Source organism: Amaranthus tricolor, chromosome 14, assembly GCF_026212465.1.
Source record: "Amaranthus tricolor cultivar Red isolate AtriRed21 chromosome 14, ASM2621246v1, whole genome shotgun sequence".
Classification (NCBI taxonomy): Eukaryota; Viridiplantae; Streptophyta; class Magnoliopsida; order Caryophyllales; family Amaranthaceae; genus Amaranthus; species Amaranthus tricolor.
In genome coordinates, this window is record NC_080060.1 from 2,130,884 (window position 1) to 2,152,044 (window position 21,161).

The window sequence follows — 21,161 nt, forward strand, 5'->3', positions numbered from 1 at the left end:
ATCTAAAATTATATATTTTTTTGTCATTCTGACTTTACTACTCATTAATTCACATACAAAGCAAGAAAAAAAAAGAATAAAGTAAACAACTTAGTTGGGTATATAGGTGGAATTAAGTTCAATAATAGCGTAGTTATTATATATTTAATATAAGGAATAGAAAGAATTGTATATTTTAGTGGGATGTTAAATGTTGAGTAATATCCAAAAGTGGTAATATAGCAAACACACAGAACAAACTAAATGATATATGTAGCAAAATTAAAAGGACGAAGTGAATAATTGACAAATAGAGCTATTCTTGTGAAAAACGTCTCTCGGTGAGACGACAACAAAACAAGGAGCTCATATGCTAATAGCATTAACTGAACTGTTCAACCCATATATGAAGAACATTTCAAGGTGAGACCGTCTCACATAAGAATTTGTGAACTTGAAAGAAGCTAAAAGAGCACATAAACAAATAGAGAATGATTTTTCCTTTTTAAGGATGTGAAACATTGTAGAATTAAGACATTCCCTTAGTTCATCAATCTGCAACCTATAACAAACAAACTTACATTGAGTTTCAATAGTTACACTTACAACCACCAAACCGAACAGGATGATTGGATGTTAGAGAAACTAAGGATACCGGAGTAGATAAGGTGGATGTCGGATATGATTTGCATCAAGTTAATGATCGTCCCAAAAGCAAAGCAAAGAACCACTCTGAAGAAAATAAATCATCTCAAAACCGAACCAAGAACAAGCATCTGTTGCTCGACGCAAACAAAAACAAAAATGCAACTTAGCTATACAAGGTTGATCTACTAACCGCCATTTAAACAGATTGAAGCTATCAGTCATTCGACATTGAATAATGAAAAACCAAGCATCACGAAGGCGAATCCAATCTTCATCTTGAGAAACCACGTTCTCAGAGACGAGATCAAGGCAATACCATAAACAGGTTTTAGCAAATCAAATCCGCAGCATTTTATTGAATTCTTACTCTGAACAGTTTATTGAAGCCGTCTCACCATGATTTTACTTATGGGTTGCCTGCATGGGCTCGTCTCACGGTGAGACAGTCCCATACAAGACAAGCTGAAAGATGATTCGGGTATAGAGCATGATATACATGCATAACACATATCAAGAAAGAGAACATGTTATCCATTAGTTGTTCTAAAATCTAAACAATCTCTCTTGATGAAGTGTACAAGTGAGTAGGAGAAGGAAACCCATCTATAGATCTTAAGTTCCCTTCCGATCCCAACAAAAAATTCAACGTAAAAAGCAAGTATTCCACCAACATATAGATATACAAAATGAAGCATTTAGACATGAGGAAAGAACACCAACTATAAGCACCTAGCCTAATGAACAAAACATTTCGTTTCATCTACTTGTGAACCCCAAATTTCAACACGAAAAAGGAGATAATTTATCGATCTTTAGAAGAGTACAGGTAGTACCTCACTAAGAATCATATGGGATCATCACTGAGCAGCTCAACAAGCTCTAATTTCTTCAACTTTGAGAAACCTTTCATGCCTCTAGCTTTTGCGAGCGATCTCAACTCTGATAGCTTCATATTGCTCAAGTCGTTGAGTCCAGCATGCTCTTTTGCTTTGTTCTCGTCATACTCATCTTCTTCAGCATCATAGAACTCAGCCTCTGACGGCTTACCAACTGTAGGTTCGTCTACATTCTCAGCTTTCATTGCCAACTCTGCCTCAACCTCTTCCTCTTTCTCCACCTCTTGTTCGAGTTCTAACCCAGATACCAGATCCATATCCGGCCCCAGATCGAAGTCGGATTCAGGATCATGACAGGGTTCAGAAAGAGTCTCATAAGTCTTAACATCCAGATCCGAAGCAGACATAATGGGCTCATATTTTACCCTAGGAACAGGAGACCTGCGCCTGAAGGCGGATGGAGGTCGGCTAAATGAAGGCTTATTGGTTTCTTGAGGCTCTTCCCTTATAACACCGGAATCAAAGAAATCTTTGCTCTTATCTTCATTGGATTGTCCACTCTGTCTCGGAAGATCAAAACTGAATTCATTGACACTGCCGCCATCAACTTTTTGTTTACCCTGCTCTACTGAATGCTTCCTCAAAAGCTTCAGCAAAGAGTCGACTGTTTCGCGCTCTCTATTTTGTCCTTTGACGGATTCAAACTTCTTATCTTCCTTGTTGGCTGCTCGTTGGCGAAGTTGAGCCTGAACCTTCCTAAATAGATCAACAATTTCCCTTTCTCTAGGTCGAACAGAAGAGGCTCGAGACTTTGGGCTATTGGAAAGAGAAAGCAGCGGCCCATTTTTGGTTGATAAGAACTCGGATTCATCAAGGTTCTCGGAGTTATCCCTCTCTTCATTCAATCGATTCCTATTTCGAGAGTACCCCGACCTATTCTGCCTGGAGAAATCTGGATTTCTTCTATGGCCACCAGTACTTGCCATGCAGATCAAAGAAAAGTGCTTCAGAGAACACTTTGGTAATGTTATTTTCACTTGAGCTCTTTTACATTCTGTACGAGGACAAGTTGATACGCTGACTGCCCTTCCAGAAACTCCCAGACAGGGAAGAGATGTGCTATCAGATGGTCCATAGCCTACAACACGAGGAACAGAGAGATCATCACAAATTCACAATAAATTTGCGAAAGAATTCTACTTAAGAAAACAAATAGTAGCAAAGAAAAAGCCAACTGACTTTACACTAGCTGATCACCAATTCCTCTCCCAAACACCCACAGACCAAACAAATACTCAAAAAAGAAGGCTTGGATGCGACATGGGTGGCCAAATAGAAGACAAAGTTTGAGACTTGATATATATTTTCGAACCACTAGATCATCCTTTAATTTGTCTCCTCCAAGAATTTTGTCAAAACCATCCATTTAAACCCATTTTTCAACTGCTCCTACCATCTCAAAGAACTACGTTAGTGCCAATCATGATTAGCTTTCTGCAATATGATTACTACAATTGGATGTTGGTTTCTGGTAGCATTCGTTTATTTGTTAGTTGTTACCCCAACTCTATTAAAAAAACTCTACCATTAACGAAGATGTTTGATTGAATGGTTGTTTGTTTGTTAGAAAACAAGTAGCCAAAAGCTAAGAACAACTTCATTCTACTTCAAAACAAACTTTTAGCGGGGTTAAAAGCTAGTATTTGCCAAACAAGTTTTTCTGCGGTATAACCAATCAATAAGCCTAAAGCCGAAAAACAACTAATACAATGACCAAAAACCACTTTATCAAACAAGGACATAATCACAATCTTAAGTAAGAGTTCCATGCTGCTCAACTTTGTCGGAAATAAAACTATAGTGACCTTGAATGTACTTTGGGCAAAATTTCACTCATTGGAGCCATTTCAGGGGAGATCTCGAGCATGTCCACACAGGGGCCCAAAAAAATTAAGAGTCTCAGTATTAAATTAAATTACGTGGTTTATGTTAAAAAATACTGAGTTGTTAAAAAAATGTTATAATTTTTGAAATTGCACAGAAGCTTAAAAAAATTATCAATTTTTGCTCCAATCTTGAGCCGTTGATGCCCTAAAAGTACCTAAGTTTTGAGGTAAATCCCTAAAACCTGTCACAGAGCATAGGTTTAGCAGAAACCATGTCATAATAATCACTGTCAATTCGACAAACACTTAGTGGACATTCTCAGTAGCTCATAACAAAGCAAATTTCACCAAAGATGATTACTTTACTACCACAAAAAACTTCTCACAAACAGGATAATCATATAACTGAAGATCCACATGGCCCTTTGCAGAATATTAAAATGAAATTACAAACACAAATTATCCAAAAACAATAACCCAACAACAAATTGAAACCAACAAGGGAATCTTCTTCAATAATATCAGACATTTAACATCTTAGACACAATGTAAGAAGAACAATAGACATTTAAGAGGGAAAAAAAATATGACAATTTAGGTGAAAATTAAGAATTTTTATCAAGAACTGAAATTTTAAGAAGTAAATGGAGAAAAAAAGTTCATTGTTTTGAAGAAACATACCTTGAAGGTTATTGGGGAGGATGTTTAGAGTTCGAGACATGACTAAATGCATGAATATTTTCAATGGCGGTAGTTTTGTACATTTTACTTTTGCACAGTTTGAAAAAACATAGAATTAATTAATTAATTAATTCATTAATAATCATATAGCACTAATAGCAGTAAAAATTAGAAGTCAGTGATATACTGTCGTTAGCAATAGCAGTAAAATTACTTCAAATAATCTAATTTTTCCATTATTTTAAAGGTATTTTTCTATATTAAATTTTGTATTTGGATAACTTGTTAAATCAAATTTTATTTTTTAAAATAGAAGATAAATTAAAATAAAATGTAAAAAAAAAATGTTAAAAACAATTTCTGATTTTTTAAAATATTCAAAATTTTTTATGTAACTTTTTTAAAAAAATTTCTCTAATTTACATTACTCCCTCCGTTCTAATGTTTTTTCTGTTTGAAATATTCTACCTTAAGAAGAGAGAAATTTAATTAATATTTTTGATACATATTTAAAAGATAAAATATATCCATATAAGATCTTGTTAGATTCATCTTAATATATAATTTTTTATTATGTATTTTTTATAATTTTTTATTATATGTATATTAGAGATATTAAGGTTTAAAATTTACATTGAAAACTGTGCAAAAAGTAAATAGGAAGAACAAAAAGAAACGAAGGGAGTAATTTTCAGTTTTTTTTTTTTTGAATTAATACTATAGCAGATTATCGGGTTATCCAAGCTTACTCTAGAAAAATACCCTTAAAGTTGAGATTATTCATGGTTAATCAATTGATGGAATTATTGAAAGAAAATGGTGAAAAGGTTAGAATATTCTAGATAATGTTTTCCAATATAGTATTAGTAAACAATTATCATAAAAGTATGCAGACTACTAAGTGCTTAAATAGTTAAACAGAGGTTTCGTCTTGTTAATAGCTAAAAATTTCATTTTTCTATTGTGTTAAGGGGTCAACAGATTACCGTAAATTTGTGAAATTTGGCTCATGAACCGATCTAATTAAGGCGGGTCGGTCGATTACTCGATCACGCAGTTTATAGTTTAGTTTTTTCTAAAAAAAAATACGTAATATTAAGAATTTAAATCATAAAGTCAAGTCGATTGAATATGTTTAGACCATTTTTAAAAAGATTTTAAGACTATTTTATACAGTTTGTCTTTTATTATCGGGTACATATTTAGACTACCATAACATTAAAATATTATAATAACATTGATTAATATCGAATTTTAGTTTAAAAAAGTATTATGTAACATATTAAGTTATCCTGATCAAAAAGAAACTTTCCTCATCAAAGTTGTATTGATAAAATGTTTTGGTGTTTTGAAATAGAGATGGAAGATACTTACTAAAAATGCCACAAATGAGTGATGAAATGAAGACTATTTATGATAGAAGTATATGTTTATGGAACACCAATAGACCTCAAAACTAATGAAGCAAAGTATATTGATTATACTTGATGACCAATGTTGAATGAAGTGCTTATACGAGAATCATAAGCTGACTTACTGGCTAAAAAACTTTTTCTTTTATACATAGGAATTCAATTATCATCGCCTACAAAAAGATCTTGATCACTTCTGCGGCAATTAATTCAACCAAAAACACCTCAACCTGGCTTGAATCCAACATTACAACTTAAATCCAAAATTAGCACATTTTCAAGAAGAAAACACTAAAAGTTACAACCAAGAAGTATATAAATGTAATTATTCAGAGAATCATCTCTTCATTATTGCAATTTCTTCTCTAAATGAATATTTTCCGCCACAACGAAATCCTAGCAAAATGTACTTACAAATCAATTTAGTGCGGTTGTAATTGTCGCAAAACACGAGCAGTCGAGGTGGGCTGGATAGCTAAGGCAGCCCAATGACAAAAGGCATAACCCCGACAAACTACAAGCTTTAACACATTGGCTAATTCAAGTCAAGTTTTGTGATTCTTAGCCATCTCATCAACATCAAGCTCAACTTCTAACACTGGTAGATCCTTCTTGACACTGAACTGACTGAAGAAAAAAAGTTCGGGTACATGAGTATCAATTGTTTTCCCATGTTCATTCGTTGAATCGGTAAAAGTAGATTTAGTACGGCAAAAGAAAAAGATGCAAAAAAAAAATGCACATCAGTAGGAGAATTTACATTTACGAGTAATAAAAAGTAAGCAAACCTGTTCGGCACAGGACCATGATCAACAGCATTGCGCAAACAATATATAACTCTGCCAATGATATCTGACATATTTACGGGACCAAAGGTTCGACTATCCTTGGCTTCCTGCTTTTAGAATTATCGAGTGTCAAAATCTGCTTAGTATCATGGTAAATATATACAATTTGCGTTAAATTTAAACATAAATATGCAAGGGCAGTGTTTAGGAAGATACGAAATAAAAGTCTGTCTTAGCAATAAGCAAATACATGATGATCGGAACCAATTACGGTATCTGGAAAAACGATCAAAAACCATTAACACACTAGAGTTTGATACACAAGGTTAACGGACAGTACCTTTGGCTTCAACACATCATTATCAGCAAGAACCCAGCATTCATCCTTGTCTAGAATAAAAGGCTCCTCTTTTTCATCCTTTGAGACCATTTCGTATCCTTCAACGGCAGCAAGCCTTCTGACTAGATAGTTATCTGGGCTTTTGGGGTCTTTCAAAACCACTACATCTCCGATGAAAACACGACTGCAAGTCATATATAGATACAAACATGAATCCGAAGGTGACTACGCTAATGTTTGCCAAATTCTTTCTCATTTCACTTCATTTAGGAAGAAGGTTCGGCAAGAAAATCGCGCAACACAAAGAAGTAAACAATTGCAGTTCGGGCCATGGTTGGTGAACATTGCGTAACAGCCCATTGAGGTTTGCATGAAAGAAAGCAAATGCAAGAGAAGAGAAGATATAATCTAAAAGGCTTGTGTGCTTCTGCTTTGATTAGAAATGTTCATCCCGAGTCATTGGGATGATTTTAGGTCAGATTTTTCGGGTCGGTTCAAAATCAACAAACCATTGAGGTTTGCATGACAGAAAGCAAATGTAGGAGAAGAGAAGATATAATCTAAAAGACTTGTGTGCTTCTGTTTTGATTAGAGGAGTTCATTCGGCTTCGGGTTGATCTCGGGTCAGATTTTTCGGGTCGGTTTAAAATCGGGTTTTGTGTCCACATTGGTTTTTACATACTAGTAAAACCATTTTTAAGTCAGGTCAAATCGGGTTCGGTTACAAGGTCGGGTGAAAATCGGGTCATCAGGTCTATTTTGAACATCTTTAGTTTTGATTTGACACATCATAGGTATAAATGAAGGTCTGAACCTAACAATAACGAACAGAAAACTTCATAGTACAGAAACCACAAACATTGCTGGTGACAAACTTTGAAGAGGTTGACTACTTACATGGAGCATATGTTTCAGGCAGCTCACATATATAGGAATATGGGTTCCTAGGTTTTGATTCCAAATAAAAATCAGCCTCATGTACTTATTACTTATTGTTGAAACTTACCAGTATAGTACATGAAGTGGAACATTATGTCTCACATAAGTGTTCTCATTAATAAGCATCCCACCTTTAATAGTGAGCTATAGCAAGATAAAGTCTTGAATAATTTCCCTAATCCCACATCCAAACCCGTGTCCAACTAGCATAGAAGTAGGCTACAAGCATCAACCTTATAAAAGATGGGGCAAAGGACAAAGAAACCGCGCGTTCAAACACTAGCAACAAGTTCAAACCAAAAGGCCAACAAACAACACTACTGGCCGTCACCGTCACGCACAAATGACAAACCTATCTATTACTGATAAAATTGTTTTCCATGTTAAATAGCTCGACTTTGGCTTCAATAATATTTGACCGTAAAACAAGAATTCAAGGTCTCATAAACAAAGTTTTTCCCAGAAATATAGACATCCTAATCAGATTCATTTTCATATAAGCTACTAACTGCCAAATATATAAACCTCCAACATCTTCTACAACCTCCTCTTTTAAGCAAACCAATAAAAGTTTACTCGACTAATTCTAATAAAGAAAACCTCAAGAACCATAAATATAAGATGAAAAACAGAGGCACAATATACACAAATTAAATTTAGATGACTGCAAATGTGATGTTTTGCTTCATCATTAGGGTGCGGGGTAGAAGTAGACATGCTCCAAAACACCCTTATTCATGAAGAGAAAAGACATGTCTACATCACCATCAAATGCAGATCACACAAAACGCAAGGAGAATATTTACAGTGCGACAACTGCTAGCCCTTTGAATATCTGCTAAATGTAAACAAAGTTCAAGCGAGAATTACCTCCAGCCAAAATTTGTTTGGAAATGCATGCACTTAGGACAAACAAAAAGATCAAGCCTTTTAAAATATGTTCAAAAGATGTTAAGCAAAAGCCTCTAGAGCCTAGAGGCATTTAACCTCATTGAGAGAAGACAAAAACAAGTACCAACATCCTAAGTACAAATTTGATCTCTGACTGCACCGATTTCTCACCATGTAAAAGCAAGAAAGTATCTAATTGATAAGCTCTCCTCACCGAAAGAATAAACAATAAGAAAGACAATTTATAATTACCTTGGACCTGGAATTGGTATTTTTCTAACTAAGAGAGTTCCACCTTGGGGACCTATTGTAGGTGCCATCTCTTCTCCTTTATTCCAATGTAGAAAGGTCAACTTGCATTGAAGAAAGTTTTTCCACACAGTGTCTCCCACTTCTTTTACAGTTATCCGACCCCCTTCATAATGCTTCAAAACACAACAAATATTTCGGTAAAAAAAACACACCGTATGAGATTGGTTTAATGAATGCAAGAAATCGATAAAACAAGAGGTTTCAGATATACAAAAGGCAAAGGCATACATCAGTTACAACAACAATTCAACACGAATCATGTAAATACCTACCCACTTGGGTTAGTGCATTGGAAGGTTAACATACACGTATGTAAGCCCTAGCCCCTAAACGAACAAGATAGACAAAAATGAGGCTACTTTCAAGTTTCAAAAGAGTGAAGAAATTAGGAAAAACGTATACTAACAACTTACTAGCCCTCCGCTTTCCTCAACCTATACAATAATAAAAAAAAAAAAAAAAAAAAGAAGCATGGCCCAGTTACAAAATATAAACCATGGATAAGGGGTCCTGAAAAATCAAAGCCTTAATCCCAAATTCTGCGGTTGAATGCATGAGCAGACTGCAGATGAACCACAAATTTATCTTCTTGGCAATCCACAACAATTTTTCTCTCTCATTCAAGCCCAACTAATGTTTTTACTCCTACAAGCCCTTCTTCATATCATTTTGCATGTTTGACATTCAAATCGTTTTTTGCCTTCCACAACACCTTCTGAAAGTCCCGTTGTTCATATTTGTCGTCCAAGCAATCATTATGGACCCATCAAATTTCAAATTTTCCTTGTAGATCTTTATTTTTATTTGAAATGAAAGTGTTACTCATTGATCCATGTTCCTCATAATCAAATTTTCATGGCACACTTGCATGCTGAAAGACCAACTCTCAAGCTCCCACACTTGCACCAAGCATCCATAATTCAAATCAGATAAAGACAATAGAAAAGCATCTCTTTAATCGAATAGTTCATAAACCATTGCTGCCCTTCCAGCAAAATTGCTTACTAAATTTCTTTGGCAAATATTTGACATTATCAATGACAAATTCATCCTTTTCTCAATACATTCTTCCCTATATCCCGCCATCATATCGAAATCATACTTCGCATAAAATCCCATAGAGTTAATCATGCTTGACAATTTCTATACTAAACCAAAACATTCTGCATTTCTTTGACAATTGAAAAAATATTTAAAATAATTTCATAGTGTGATAGGAATTGGGAAAGATTGCAGCTTTATACTCTAAATAAGACCACCTATCAAAACAATCATACACTAAAAATGGGTATGAATTATAATACATGAAAATCTCATAAACCCTAAACCCCAGAAAGATCAATCCAAATCCCATTAATTAGCAATAACTTCAATATAAACCGAATAAAATAACAATTAAAGACAAAATTAAAGATTCCATATTCGAAATTCAAAGTAAACCCAATTCTCAAAAAATAAATTTTAACCACAAAAAATGAACCCCATTTACTAATTAATCATTGTTTACACAAAATCATTCAAATCACTGGAACTTTTTCCAGATTTCATTGAGGGAAATGGATATTCTTTTCATATTATGGTGAAACAAAATGGAATCTGAAATAAGATGAAGACAGAAAATGGCACCTTCCAGCTAACTGCAACGGAGTAGTCAAGCTTGTGAACCAAGTAGCGGCACCAGGTGGAAAAGGAAACCATTGTTAATTTGAAGTGAATGATCTCAAGTTTCTTCTTTCTTCTTGTTGTTTTCCTTAGCTTTTTAGTTATGGAGAAATAGCTTCCATATCCTTTTTTTTTTTTCAGCTCGTCTTGTGTAAACCCTTCCAAATCCTCCTCATACTAATTCTATGAACCGCTATAAGTATAACCACTAATAATTCCAACTCGATCACCTACTATGATACTATGATATGATAGGTAATTCAATAAAAAAGTAAATTTAAAATTAATTTAAAATTAAATAAAAATTTTAAAAATTTACATAAAAAATTCTAAATGATATAAGATATTATAAATTATTTTTTGAACATTTTTTAATATGTATTCCGACAATTTATTTTAATTTATCTTTTTTTAAAATATAAAATTTACTATAACAAGTCATCTGGTTACCGGGTTTACTCTAGGAAAATACCCTTCAAAGTTAGGATTATTCATAGTTAATCAATAAGTGGGATTATTATAGAAAAATCATAAATAGATTGGATTATTCTAGGTAATTTTTCCAATACTTAATACTCCTTTTGTTATTAATTTATATTCTCATGATGAATTATAATGAAATTAACAAAAGTGGCACTATAAAAATTTTAAAATTATTAAAATAATATTAGTGGAAAAATTATGAATCCCAATCATTAATAAAAATATTTGAAAAAGTTAGACAAAAACTATAAGAAATATATAAAAATATCAAAAGAAAGTTAGTAGAAAAATATGTAGGGACCATAATCATTGATAAATATTAAAATTAAGATAAGCATTAAACAAGGTTAATTATAATTGTGATATAAATAGAAAGATTTTTTAAGATAAAATAACAAATAAAACCACCTAAAATGGACGATGGAAACATCAAATAAAGATAGACGAATTTGACAACTGATTCTCTCAATTGGTTTTAGTTGCTAATGTACCAAATACTAGCTTTAGAAGGTTTAAAAACTATTGACTCATAATAAATTATTTCAATTAGCTAGTTCGTTAAACTTTAGCATTAAATGGTTTGATCATCCAAACATTTTTAAGTCAAAATAAATTAAAATTGTTCAATAAGCTATTTACCAAAAACCTCCAATAACCTTCTAGTAGAACTATTTTTCCCAAAAGAATGTCGTGTAAACTTGGGACTAAGTATCATACTCAATTTTCAATTTTAGATTTTATTAAATTAAATTTCAATTATTTTTTTATCCACTTTAATATTATTTAGATTTATATAAAACAACCAATATTTCTATTTTTATATTTTAATATCACTTTATTAGACTCACTTCAAACTCAGTTTTATACTTTCACATTATTATTCACATATCCATTTTGATTATACATTTTTTATATTGATTGATTGATTGTGAGCCTTCTAGGTATGCAATGTTGATTTGAAAAAATTAAATTATACGATAATAACAAATATCAAATGATCAACGTCACAACATACGAAAAATTCAAATAAGATAAAATAAAATATGCAAATAGCTTTAAATAACTTCATTTTTTAAATAACACTATTAAAAAATACCTAAAAATTAAGCTTATTTTAATGAAAAAAATAAAATTAATGATTAAACATACAAGATTTTTACTATTGTATAGTCAAAAATTAAACCATACAAAGGATGAAGGAGAAGGCCAACAAAGAAAGTAAATAATATGACATACTAATTACAAGTATGTAATACTTAATTAATTAAATATAAATAGAGGGTGTATTTTAAATGAGAAAAAAAATGTTAAAATAAAAATTGACTTACTAATAAATGAAGGTATGCATATGATCATGACATTTTTTTGAATAGCAAGGACACATAACTAGTAAGTCTTATTCTCTCTCCTTCCTTTTCATCTCTAATAACAAAAAAACTATGCTTCAATTTCCTTTAAATGATTACAAATCAAAAGATCACCATATTTGAATTTGATCATGAATCAATCAGATGAAGATATATTATCTTCCGTTTTTAGTTGTTTAAGAGAACAATACGAATAATATGTAATATATGAATTTTTTTAACACAACTTAACTTTTATCTTGGAGTCTCATTTGTTTATAAAACTTAGCAATGAATACATCAGCCTTGAAATCAATCATTTCATCCCCTTCAAGCCCATCATGATAAGCATCTTCATCTTCATCTTCATCTTCATCATCATCATAGATCTTCTCCATTTGATCATCATCGTTATAATTATGATCATCAAGATCATACAAGCTTTGAGCAGAGGCGTAACTACTCATCCCTCTCCTAGAGGAGGAGGACGAGCTTAAAGAGGATGCATATTTGGGATGATAAGGGGACGCTTCAAATGCTTCATTTGCTGGCGTCCCCTGTATAACCTTTGTCGCCTCCCATCCGGCTTGATCAAGCGGTGGTGGAGGAGACATGCCACCAATGCTACTTTGATAATGGAGGGGACGAATCTTCCCCACAAAATTAGTCAATGTCGCATTGGTGACTCCTGAAATAGAGGATGATAACTGTTTTTTCTTGTTACCCTTTTTATTTTTTAACATATATAACGCAACTTTAAAAATATTTATGTGATCTTTAAATATTTTTTTCTTCCCTTTAGAGATTGGAGGTTTCTTGTGATTATTTTCATTGTTTTTTTCTATATACCCAACAATGGTTGCATTGGTTTTAATTTCTTCATTCATAATGCAAATGGTATGAATATTTGATATAAATTTTATTTTTTTTTTTAAATTTTTTTCTCACCTCCCCTGCAGAAAGCAGGGAAAGAGGAATTAGGGTTGGTAATGCTTATGGGAAACTTTTTTTTTTTTGGAAAACAATTGGTTGTAACTTGTATGTAACTATTGGTATATTTATAGTGTGTATAATTAAATATTAAATGTGAGGGTGTTAGAAATTAAAGGAAAAATTTTTTCAATTTAAAAAAAATGAATTATGAGAGACTTTCTTAGGAGCTTTTAAATAAGTTGAATAGAATATTTTATTTCTAAAGTTCAATTAATATAAGTCAACTTAATTTTGTCTAAATGTTATAAATCTTGTTTAATTTTAACCCGACTCTTAAATTTATTTGATCACAGTGTTTTATTTATTAAATTGTGAACATAAGACCCAAATTTAATTAAATATTTTCACTGAAATCCAAAGCTACAAATATAACGGTCACTTTTAATTTTTATGTTAGATATGAATCAAGAATATGATTAGTGTTAGATTTACTAGAATATATGAGTGCGTTTAGTAAAATAGTTTTTTTGAACAATTTAAGATTATTTTAGAACAAATAAATGATGGCGCAACGAAATCAACTAATTCCAGTGTTAAGTAAATTAGTTAGCTGAAACAACTTGTCATGAATAAACTAATTTTAAACACGTTGGTTTTTACAGCGTATTTAAAACCTGTTAGTCAAATTAGATGTCAAAATCAGTTGATTAAATTAGTCACTCCAATCAGCTATCAACTGTTTGGCAATGCAAATATGCTTTTGAGGTACATTTATGAATGCAACCATGCAAATAATCAGCTGAAGACATGCAACCATGAAATATGAATGCTCTTACAATTCAACAACAAATCACGTTGGTTTAATACATCATTCATGAACATGTACCCAAAATTGCAATGGTAAGCCATCATCTCCTACAACTAAAAGATCGTGTAAATCCCAAAATTTTATTGTTTTTCATTTTTATAATCTTATTTGCATTTTTAAATTAGTTTTAAGTTTAAAAATTATTTAAAATCTCAATTTAAAATAATAAAAAACCCTAATAAACCATCTTGACCACCCACCCACCCACCCGTTGAACTACCATTGAACTTCTACCTCCATGTGCAGTGTAAATGAGACTGAAAAATCTCTGAGCTAATTAAATACGGAAAGTTGCTTTAAGCATTGGTGGCTAGTGAGCCCTAGACCTAGTTGACTTTGCTTAAAGATCGATCATAGCTTGATTTTGGTAATTGAGTTTTTGTTGTTAATCTGGTCGGACCGGGTAAAAATTTTAATAGGTTGGATTGAGGATTGGGGCAGGGAGGGTTAAATTTAAATGAAGTGGGGTGGGTTGAAGTTCGTTTAGACTTAATCATTCTCGATATGTAAAAAAAAAAAATTACACAATGATCATTTAGTCTGACTTTGTAGCCCATAAATAAAAGATGTTTGGTTAAAACAAGGTCAATGTTCCATCAAAAATCTCGTCAAGTTTCAAGTTTCTATCGAGGTAAGCATAATCCTTAGCGTGCAAAATCGGACTTTTCCTAAGCTCAAATTATACGGATTTCGCATCGTATCTATTTCATTTAGGGCGTATACGGGTATGAATATAGTGAGTTGTAGCCCTGTAGTCTTACTTGCCATGAATAGTAGACAGTGGGTGGAATGAGTATGAAAAGTCTTATCCACCTTGTATCCACCCGCCTCATCCGGCCGTCCCATCCCATTAGATTATCCCCTACCTATCGACCTATGTCTGCAATGTACTACTTTATATCAGTGTTGTATATTTTATCAGAAACTATTAACAAAAATTAAGGATTTTAATTTGATCTTGATACGTTGTATGGTTTAAATAACACACGATATACAATAAATTTTGTAAATCATTGTGGTTTATGAAGCACATATGCGTGAACTTGGAGTAAATGTGAGGCAAGTAGAAAGTGGGTATACTTACGATGAGTACCTAGTTGGCCATAGTGAGTTTGATAGTGTGTGAATGCATAATCTGGCGAGCAGCCGTGAGTATGAAAATTTTATCCGTTACAAAAAGTAAGTACAAAAATTTAAATGTATATGAATATGAAGGAGGAAATACCACATCTGCCTGTAAATTTTTCCATCCTATCCTTCGCTTCTATTATTATTTTATAAAATTTGTATATAAAATTTCTTTTTTATCTTTCAATTTTGTAGTTTTCGGCAACAACTATCCTAGTTGATTAATTAACATGCACCAAACATGGAGCAACTTATATTTATTCGGTGGTATAACTCAAGCCAAATTTTTACTATAAATTTGTCTCCTTATTCCCCGATTAAGAAACCTCATTTCAAGTTGGCCCATTCCTCTCCCTATAAGAAATATACATCATGGACTTTTTAAGTTGGAACAAATTGTGAACTCTATTGTAAAATTGTAATTTTTTTTTACATGAGATAATTTATAGATAGATATTTATATAGATGTAAAGTATAAAAATAATAGAAATTTTACATAAAATATTGTTCAGATAAACTTGAAGATAGGTGCACACAACAATTCATATGAAATTAAAAATTGTTATATAGGTCATACGGACACGCGAAAAACACAAGCATGACCCATTCATGGCTAGACACAACACAATCCACTCAATACTTGTATACCTCATTCATGCTATCTTTAATATCTTGAGAAAATGGCATAACACGTAGCCTGTTGGGCATGGTAACATTGGTAAGCCATTTAAGAAGAGATTTAAAAGCAATTTTAAAGGGCTTTGACCCTTAACCTTCCGTACTTATGTCATATTATGTGTTCTAGTTTGTTTCGAAAAAGTCTAAAAATGCCACATCTTGGTCCTCTAGTAAGCCATGTGCCAGGAAATCTCTATTATGATAGATCATGAATATTAACAAGTCGTGTCGTGTCATGTCGATAACCTCAAACAATGATCCATGACCCGACACAAGTATATGAGGCATGCAGATCGTTATGGTCGTGCATTGGGTTATAACACAATTTTTTAGTTTTATTTTTTATCCAAAATAGTTATGAAATTACGTACTTTACAAATCATACATATGAATTATACCCTCATCACATGTTCTCGTGTTGTACTAGCTTTACAAACTAATGATAGTGGCACATATGTAAGATGTAACCCATGGCTAGGGTTGGCGGACCACGTCATTTCGAGCCATGAGCATGTCGTGCTCATGAGTCATGACATGCTCATGTCACTTTAGGTGTCGGCCCGTATCCATACATATTTGATCGAACTAAATCGGGTCATGTCCTCACCGATAAGGGAAAATTTGAAATGATTACGTGAATTTATCAACAAAATGAACCAATTAGTACAACTTTCAACTTAATTCCAAAAGTAAGCGTGAAAATCCCAAACCTAAGGTATGAGGCTGTTCGCAGTTAGTCAAAAAAGACAATATATATATATACATATACATATATATATATATATATATATATATATGTGTGTGTGTGTGTGTGTGTGTGTGTGTGTATATATATATATATATATACACATATATATATATATATAAATAAATAAATAAATAAATATATATATATATATATATGTTTATTTAATTGTATATTTCAAACATTTATATATATTTAGTTGTATATATATGTTTATTTACTTTATTATAGCCTCCAAACTTTAACTTACAAATGTTCGAAGTTTTGGCGATGAATCATCGCGCCTGAAACATATATTAACTTGTAAATACTTATTCTAATGTTTTGTTTGCAAATACAACAAATAACAACTCAATAATTAGGAAAAAAAGAATAGCTATTCGCAATGAGTAATCAAAACAAGTCAAACAACTGTTCGCAGTTACTAACTGCGAACAACTATTTTGTTTTTTTAACCTGTTTTCCAAACCAAATTAAAAATTTTCACGCTTACTTTTGAAATTAAGTTTTTGAAATTAAGTTGAAAGTACTAATTGGTTCATTTTGCTTAAATCATTTCAAATTTCCCCGATAAGGCAATAACTCTGGAGTACTAGAATTCTTCTAAAATCAACTTCTTTATTCGATTCATTCACAAACCTTAGAAATGATGACAAACCAAACAATTATGGGGATTTCTCCTATGGGCTAGGTATATATATCAGAAAAGGGTGAAAAAACTGAAGAAAGCGAAGAAATGGGATCAGAAACAAACTCACCAACACCATCACCATCACCAATTGGGAAGCGAAGTAGAGATCCTGAAGATGATGTTTACATCGACAATCTCAATTCCCATAAACGTTATCTCAGTGAGGTCTTTATCTCTTTCATTCCGATTTTATTCATTTATGTATTTTTTTCAAATTTGGTGTATGAATAAATGATATTAGTATGTTATATTGTTTTTTAGTAATTGGAATATGAAATTGTTTGATTTTTTATATAATTCATGATGGGGTTTTTCCAAATTCAGTCATTGTTGTGTTGATTTGAGTATTTTGTTGAATTAGACCTCTTCATTAAGTTGGGAAACTTTATTCTATGGAGTTTTATACAACATTCCATCGCAAATTATGTGTGAGATGCTCTCCGTACATGGGTATATGGGTTGAGTAGTCCAATTTACAATTATTAGAATATGAACTCTTTATTTTGATAATTGAGGTCGTCTCGGTTTCGAACAAGAGTAGCTCGTATTCTATTAGCCTAATACCGCTGGTGGCTCCCACCTAGACGGGCTGGGTTTCTGGGTTGGTTGTGCTCAAGCTTACCCGTTTAGTGATAACGAAGTGGTTTTTTGGATTGAGCCTTTGTCGCAAACATCGTGTGCATTGTGCAACTTTGCATACCTAAAAAGGTGTACTCATTTTAATATAGTACGTTATACTCCAGAATTAAAGAACTATAAATCGTTGGCACCATCGAGAATGATGGGTTTGTGAGTTTTCATGGTCAATGATTTCTGATTAGGAGCAGTTACAAATCTCTGTCTCATTTCAATCATAAAGGTTTAATTTTGATTTATGTTGGGAACAAGGATTTGAGTTTGCTTGCCCATTTGGTAATGTGGTGCTTATAATTTACTTTCTTTTAATTAAGAGTTAAAAGATGGGGAATTTTGCAGATGATGGCATCAAGTTTGAACTGTCTGACTGTGGGAGACCCCATTCCTGAACATATATTGGATTCCCCAGCGAGGTCGGAAAGTATGTTTTATATGAGGTGAGTTGATTCTTTTGCACCATTTTTGCTGCCATTAAAACCCTACCCCTTATTATAGTATGTGCTTCCAGGGGGCACCCATGCAAGAAGGCGCTTGAGCTTAATGCAAATGGCGAAAATATCATCTGTTTTATATGATTCTCAATCAAATAAAAAGTTATTCTATGTGTCACTCCTTACATCTCCTACTACTAGTGGGGTGACAGCCAGTTTTGGCAAGTTGGGGGATATTTTTACTGCCGAACCTGATGAATGTAACTTGAACTTTGCATTTGATTTTCAGTACATGTGTTGTATAGTGGATACTTGACTATTTCATGTGTTGTGGGAATTATAATGCATATTTATGTCAAACAAGTGAATCTCAATACCAAAATCTTACATGAGTAGCCTAGTCAGTGTAACATAGCTTTCAACCTATCGATTCCATTTTGTTTATGATGTGCGATTTTAAATTATTAGCACTAGTGACAAAAACTCTTGACATTTAGAGCATCTTTATGCATTACAATTTGAATAATTGGTGTAGATATGACATGGGGACTCATTTAGATAATACGGAAATTTTTTGTTTCTTTTGCATTATAGCCAATCATAGCTGTCTGCTTATATTCGGATCAAAATTTCTCACTAGCTTTTGCTGCCTTTATTCTGAAAAATGTGTGTATGCGCACGTGTGGGTGTGGGGCGTGTGTATGCTTTTGATGCATATAGAATATAGATCATATGTATTAATGCCATTGTGGCTTCTAACAAGTAAAGTTAGAGAACGGTAATATATGTATTTCTATATTTCTTTTCACATGTAAATTTAACATTGTTTCGACCTTCTGGTTAAGAGACGAAGTAAAGTTAGAGAAGATAAAAACATTAATGTAATGTAATAATATATGCTAAAATGAGAGGTGCATTCGAACACAGAAATTAAGTGAAAGGGATCAGGATTTGCAAAACATATCAGTTTTTATATCTTTTAAAGGATTGTAGTCTATATAGAGTATGTTTTGCAGTACTGATTTAACAATTCTCTTAATTTTGTTTATATGTGTTGTTCACATCATTTTCCTCCTTGGGGAAGATGGAATGTTTGTACATAGCCGCATTCGCATGTTCATCCTAGAATCAATTTTTGTTGAAAGACCAGGAGCATCAAGATTTCATGGATGTATATTTATCTGTGTTGTCAATAAAAAACTTTATTATATTTCATTTATTGTTGTGTATTCTTAATTATCCTTGGAATTTTATTTGTACCATGATATTTAAATTTTTAGTTAGTAGATTTCACACCTGGATCACACTCATTGCAGAGATGATATGTCATCGCAATATTCACCCATGTCTGAAGATTTAGATGATGCACATTTTTATGAAATGCCCACGAGTGCCTGTTTGTCTCAATCTGAAAGCCGCCCTACCAGTCCTGTTTCTCCATATAGATATAAACCAGTTGGTGCATTTTGTTCAAGTCCTGCTAGCACCTCACAACCTTCGAAAGCCCTCTCAGGTCCTTGTCAATCTCGTCAGAAAGGTTCGGATAACGAAGGCAGATTCCCTTCTTCACCGAGTGATATATGCCACTCAGGAGACTTGAGGAAAGCGGCACTTTTACGATCAGTGCAGATGAGAACACAGCCTTCTTTCTCATCTGCTCTAGATCTAGGCTTTATTGCAGCTCATGAGGGAATACCAAATGTTGAAGCTGAAACTCGATCCTTCTCATTCTTGAAACCTTTGGATGATGAACGAGAATTCCATGATGAGGGATGTCCTACCCCACCATCTGAGCATGAATATGGCCAAGGAAAGGATCCAATGAGATTGAATATTGATGAAGGAGACAACTCCGTGGACTAGTTGCTAATGTTTTAAGAGGATCAAGGTGGACTTAGGTGGTAAGGATGAAGGATCGTAGATATGAAATTAATGGCAACTATTATATGAAATTGGTATCTTGTCGTCTTATTGCTAGGTATTTGAAGCTTGTACGGCCCATATGTGAATATTGTTGGTGTGAAGTTGTCCATTTTGAGATTACTGATATAAATAGCTATTCCCTGATCCCATTTTCTGGGATTCTCACTGGTGGCCATGTTAATGTCCCCTAGATTTGTTTCAACGTCCAATTATAAATTCCTTTGAGGTAGGATCTGGAGAGGTACAGAACTCCAAATGTACACAGCTTTAACAATTGTATTTAGATATCTGATGGGTACTTACTGATATTTAACTCTAATGGAACTGAAATGTTGCTTACTGTTCAAGTAGCCAAACAGCCAAGCAAACTATGCTAATTACCATCTGATTTCTGAGAATTGAGATATCCTGTAAGTTCATCTCTCTATCTTCTTCTCTTCTAGTTGATTATTTTGTTTTCAATTCTTTTTGGAAAGAGCAGGTGATTTTATATATTAGATTGTGTATTAATAATCATTCTTTTTGTCTATCTAGCTATCATAGCATGTGTTATTTGTTAGTCCGTGACAATTCTTCACATGATCACCCCATGGGCCCACTTGTGTGGACCCACCCACGGGGCACCCGTAGGCTCGGGCTCACAAAGACTTCTTGTCACTCTTAGATATGAATTATCTGTGTTTTGTGCAATACTGTGGCATTTCTCAAAATATTTTCTTTCGTTGCTTCTAGTTTATTTCCCGTTGCAATTCTAGAAATGATCTCTTAGTTCATGTAGCCGACCCTAATCTTTTGGTGTTAAGGCTTTGGCAATTGGCATTGTTGTTCTTGTTGTTGCTTTACTTCTGTCCCCTTTCTCAACCTGCGGTATTGAAATGCATGGCAGGAACATATGACATATCGTTGTTTTACATAAACAATATTT

General features: G+C 33.0%; 4 protein-coding genes across 9 annotated transcripts; 1 reads left to right on the plus strand and 3 right to left on the minus strand.

Moving 5' to 3' along the window:
• Window positions 1-86: 86 nt before the first annotated feature.
• Window positions 87-4,140, minus strand: LOC130800063 (rho-N domain-containing protein 1, chloroplastic-like). 5 transcript variants are annotated; one of them, XR_009039358.1, is made up of 4 exons: window positions 4,031-4,140; window positions 1,461-2,601; window positions 635-755; window positions 91-541 (listed from the first exon to the last, which is right to left on the minus strand). XR_009039358.1 is itself a non-coding variant. In XM_057663411.1 (3 exons), exons 1-2 carry the CDS (start codon window positions 4,080-4,082, stop codon window positions 1,472-1,474), a joined length of 1,182 nt encoding a protein of 393 aa, XP_057519394.1. In that variant the 5' UTR covers window positions 4,083-4,140; the 3' UTR covers window positions 87-755; window positions 1,461-1,471. The 5 variants fall into 5 exon arrangements, 4 of the variants coding, with proteins under 4 accessions (XP_057519394.1, XP_057519393.1, XP_057519392.1 ...); XM_057663411.1 differs by having other exon boundaries at window positions 87-755; XM_057663410.1 differs by having other exon boundaries at window positions 89-711.
• Window positions 4,141-5,567: 1,427 nt separating this feature from the next.
• Window positions 5,568-10,574, minus strand: LOC130799893 (mitochondrial ATP-independent inner membrane protease subunit 2-like). Of its 2 annotated transcripts, none has more exons than XM_057663171.1 (5): window positions 10,339-10,574; window positions 8,653-8,825; window positions 6,571-6,754; window positions 6,231-6,337; window positions 5,568-6,069 (listed from the first exon to the last, which is right to left on the minus strand). In XM_057663171.1, exons 1-5 carry the CDS (start codon window positions 10,408-10,410, stop codon window positions 5,988-5,990), a joined length of 618 nt encoding a protein of 205 aa, XP_057519154.1. In that variant the 5' UTR covers window positions 10,411-10,574; the 3' UTR covers window positions 5,568-5,987. The 2 variants fall into 2 exon arrangements, with proteins under 2 accessions (XP_057519154.1, XP_057519153.1); XM_057663170.1 differs by having other exon boundaries at window positions 6,231-6,340; window positions 10,339-10,560.
• Window positions 10,575-12,070: 1,496 nt separating this feature from the next.
• Window positions 12,071-13,211, minus strand: LOC130799812 (uncharacterized). The gene has a single exon (XM_057663053.1). It carries the CDS (start codon window positions 13,088-13,090, stop codon window positions 12,452-12,454), a length of 639 nt encoding a protein of 212 aa, XP_057519036.1. The 5' UTR covers window positions 13,091-13,211; the 3' UTR covers window positions 12,071-12,451.
• Window positions 13,212-17,113: 3,902 nt separating this feature from the next.
• On the plus strand, window positions 17,114-20,544 carry LOC130799819 (uncharacterized). The gene is made up of 3 exons (XM_057663064.1): window positions 17,114-17,411; window positions 18,222-18,319; window positions 19,630-20,544. Exons 1-3 carry the CDS (start codon window positions 17,292-17,294, stop codon window positions 20,174-20,176), a joined length of 765 nt encoding a protein of 254 aa, XP_057519047.1. The 5' UTR covers window positions 17,114-17,291; the 3' UTR covers window positions 20,177-20,544.
• The last annotated feature ends 617 nt before the right edge of the window (window positions 20,545-21,161 follow it).

Bases quoted from the DNA above. Each gene is read 5' to 3' on its own strand.
- LOC130800063 (XM_057663411.1), bottom strand. From the start codon at position 4,082: ATGCATTTAGTCATGTCTCGAACTCTAAACATCCTCCCCAATAACCTT. The intron at 2,602-4,030 runs GTATGTTTCTTC...CTCGTGTTGTAG, and splicing joins CCTCCCCAATAACCTTCAAG to GCTATGGACCATCTGATAGC.
- LOC130799893 (XM_057663170.1), bottom strand. From the start codon at position 10,410: ATGGTTTCCTTTTCCACCTGGTGCCGCTACTTGGTTCACAAGCTTGAC. The intron at 8,826-10,338 runs GTGCCATTTTCT...TGTGTTTTGAAG, and splicing joins CCGTTGCAGTTAGCTGGAAG to CATTATGAAGGGGGTCGGAT. The intron at 6,341-6,570 runs GTACTGTCCGTT...TAATTCTAAAAG, and splicing joins ATGATGTGTTGAAGCCAAAG to CAGGAAGCCAAGGATAGTCG.
- LOC130799812 (XM_057663053.1), bottom strand. From the start codon at position 13,090: ATGAATGAAGAAATTAAAACCAATGCAACCATTGTTGGGTATATAGAA.
- LOC130799819 (XM_057663064.1), top strand. From the start codon at position 17,292: ATGGGATCAGAAACAAACTCACCAACACCATCACCATCACCAATTGGG. The intron at 17,412-18,221 runs GTCTTTATCTCT...GGAATTTTGCAG, and splicing joins ATAAACGTTATCTCAGTGAG to ATGATGGCATCAAGTTTGAA. The intron at 18,320-19,629 runs GTGAGTTGATTC...CACTCATTGCAG, and splicing joins GAAAGTATGTTTTATATGAG to AGATGATATGTCATCGCAAT.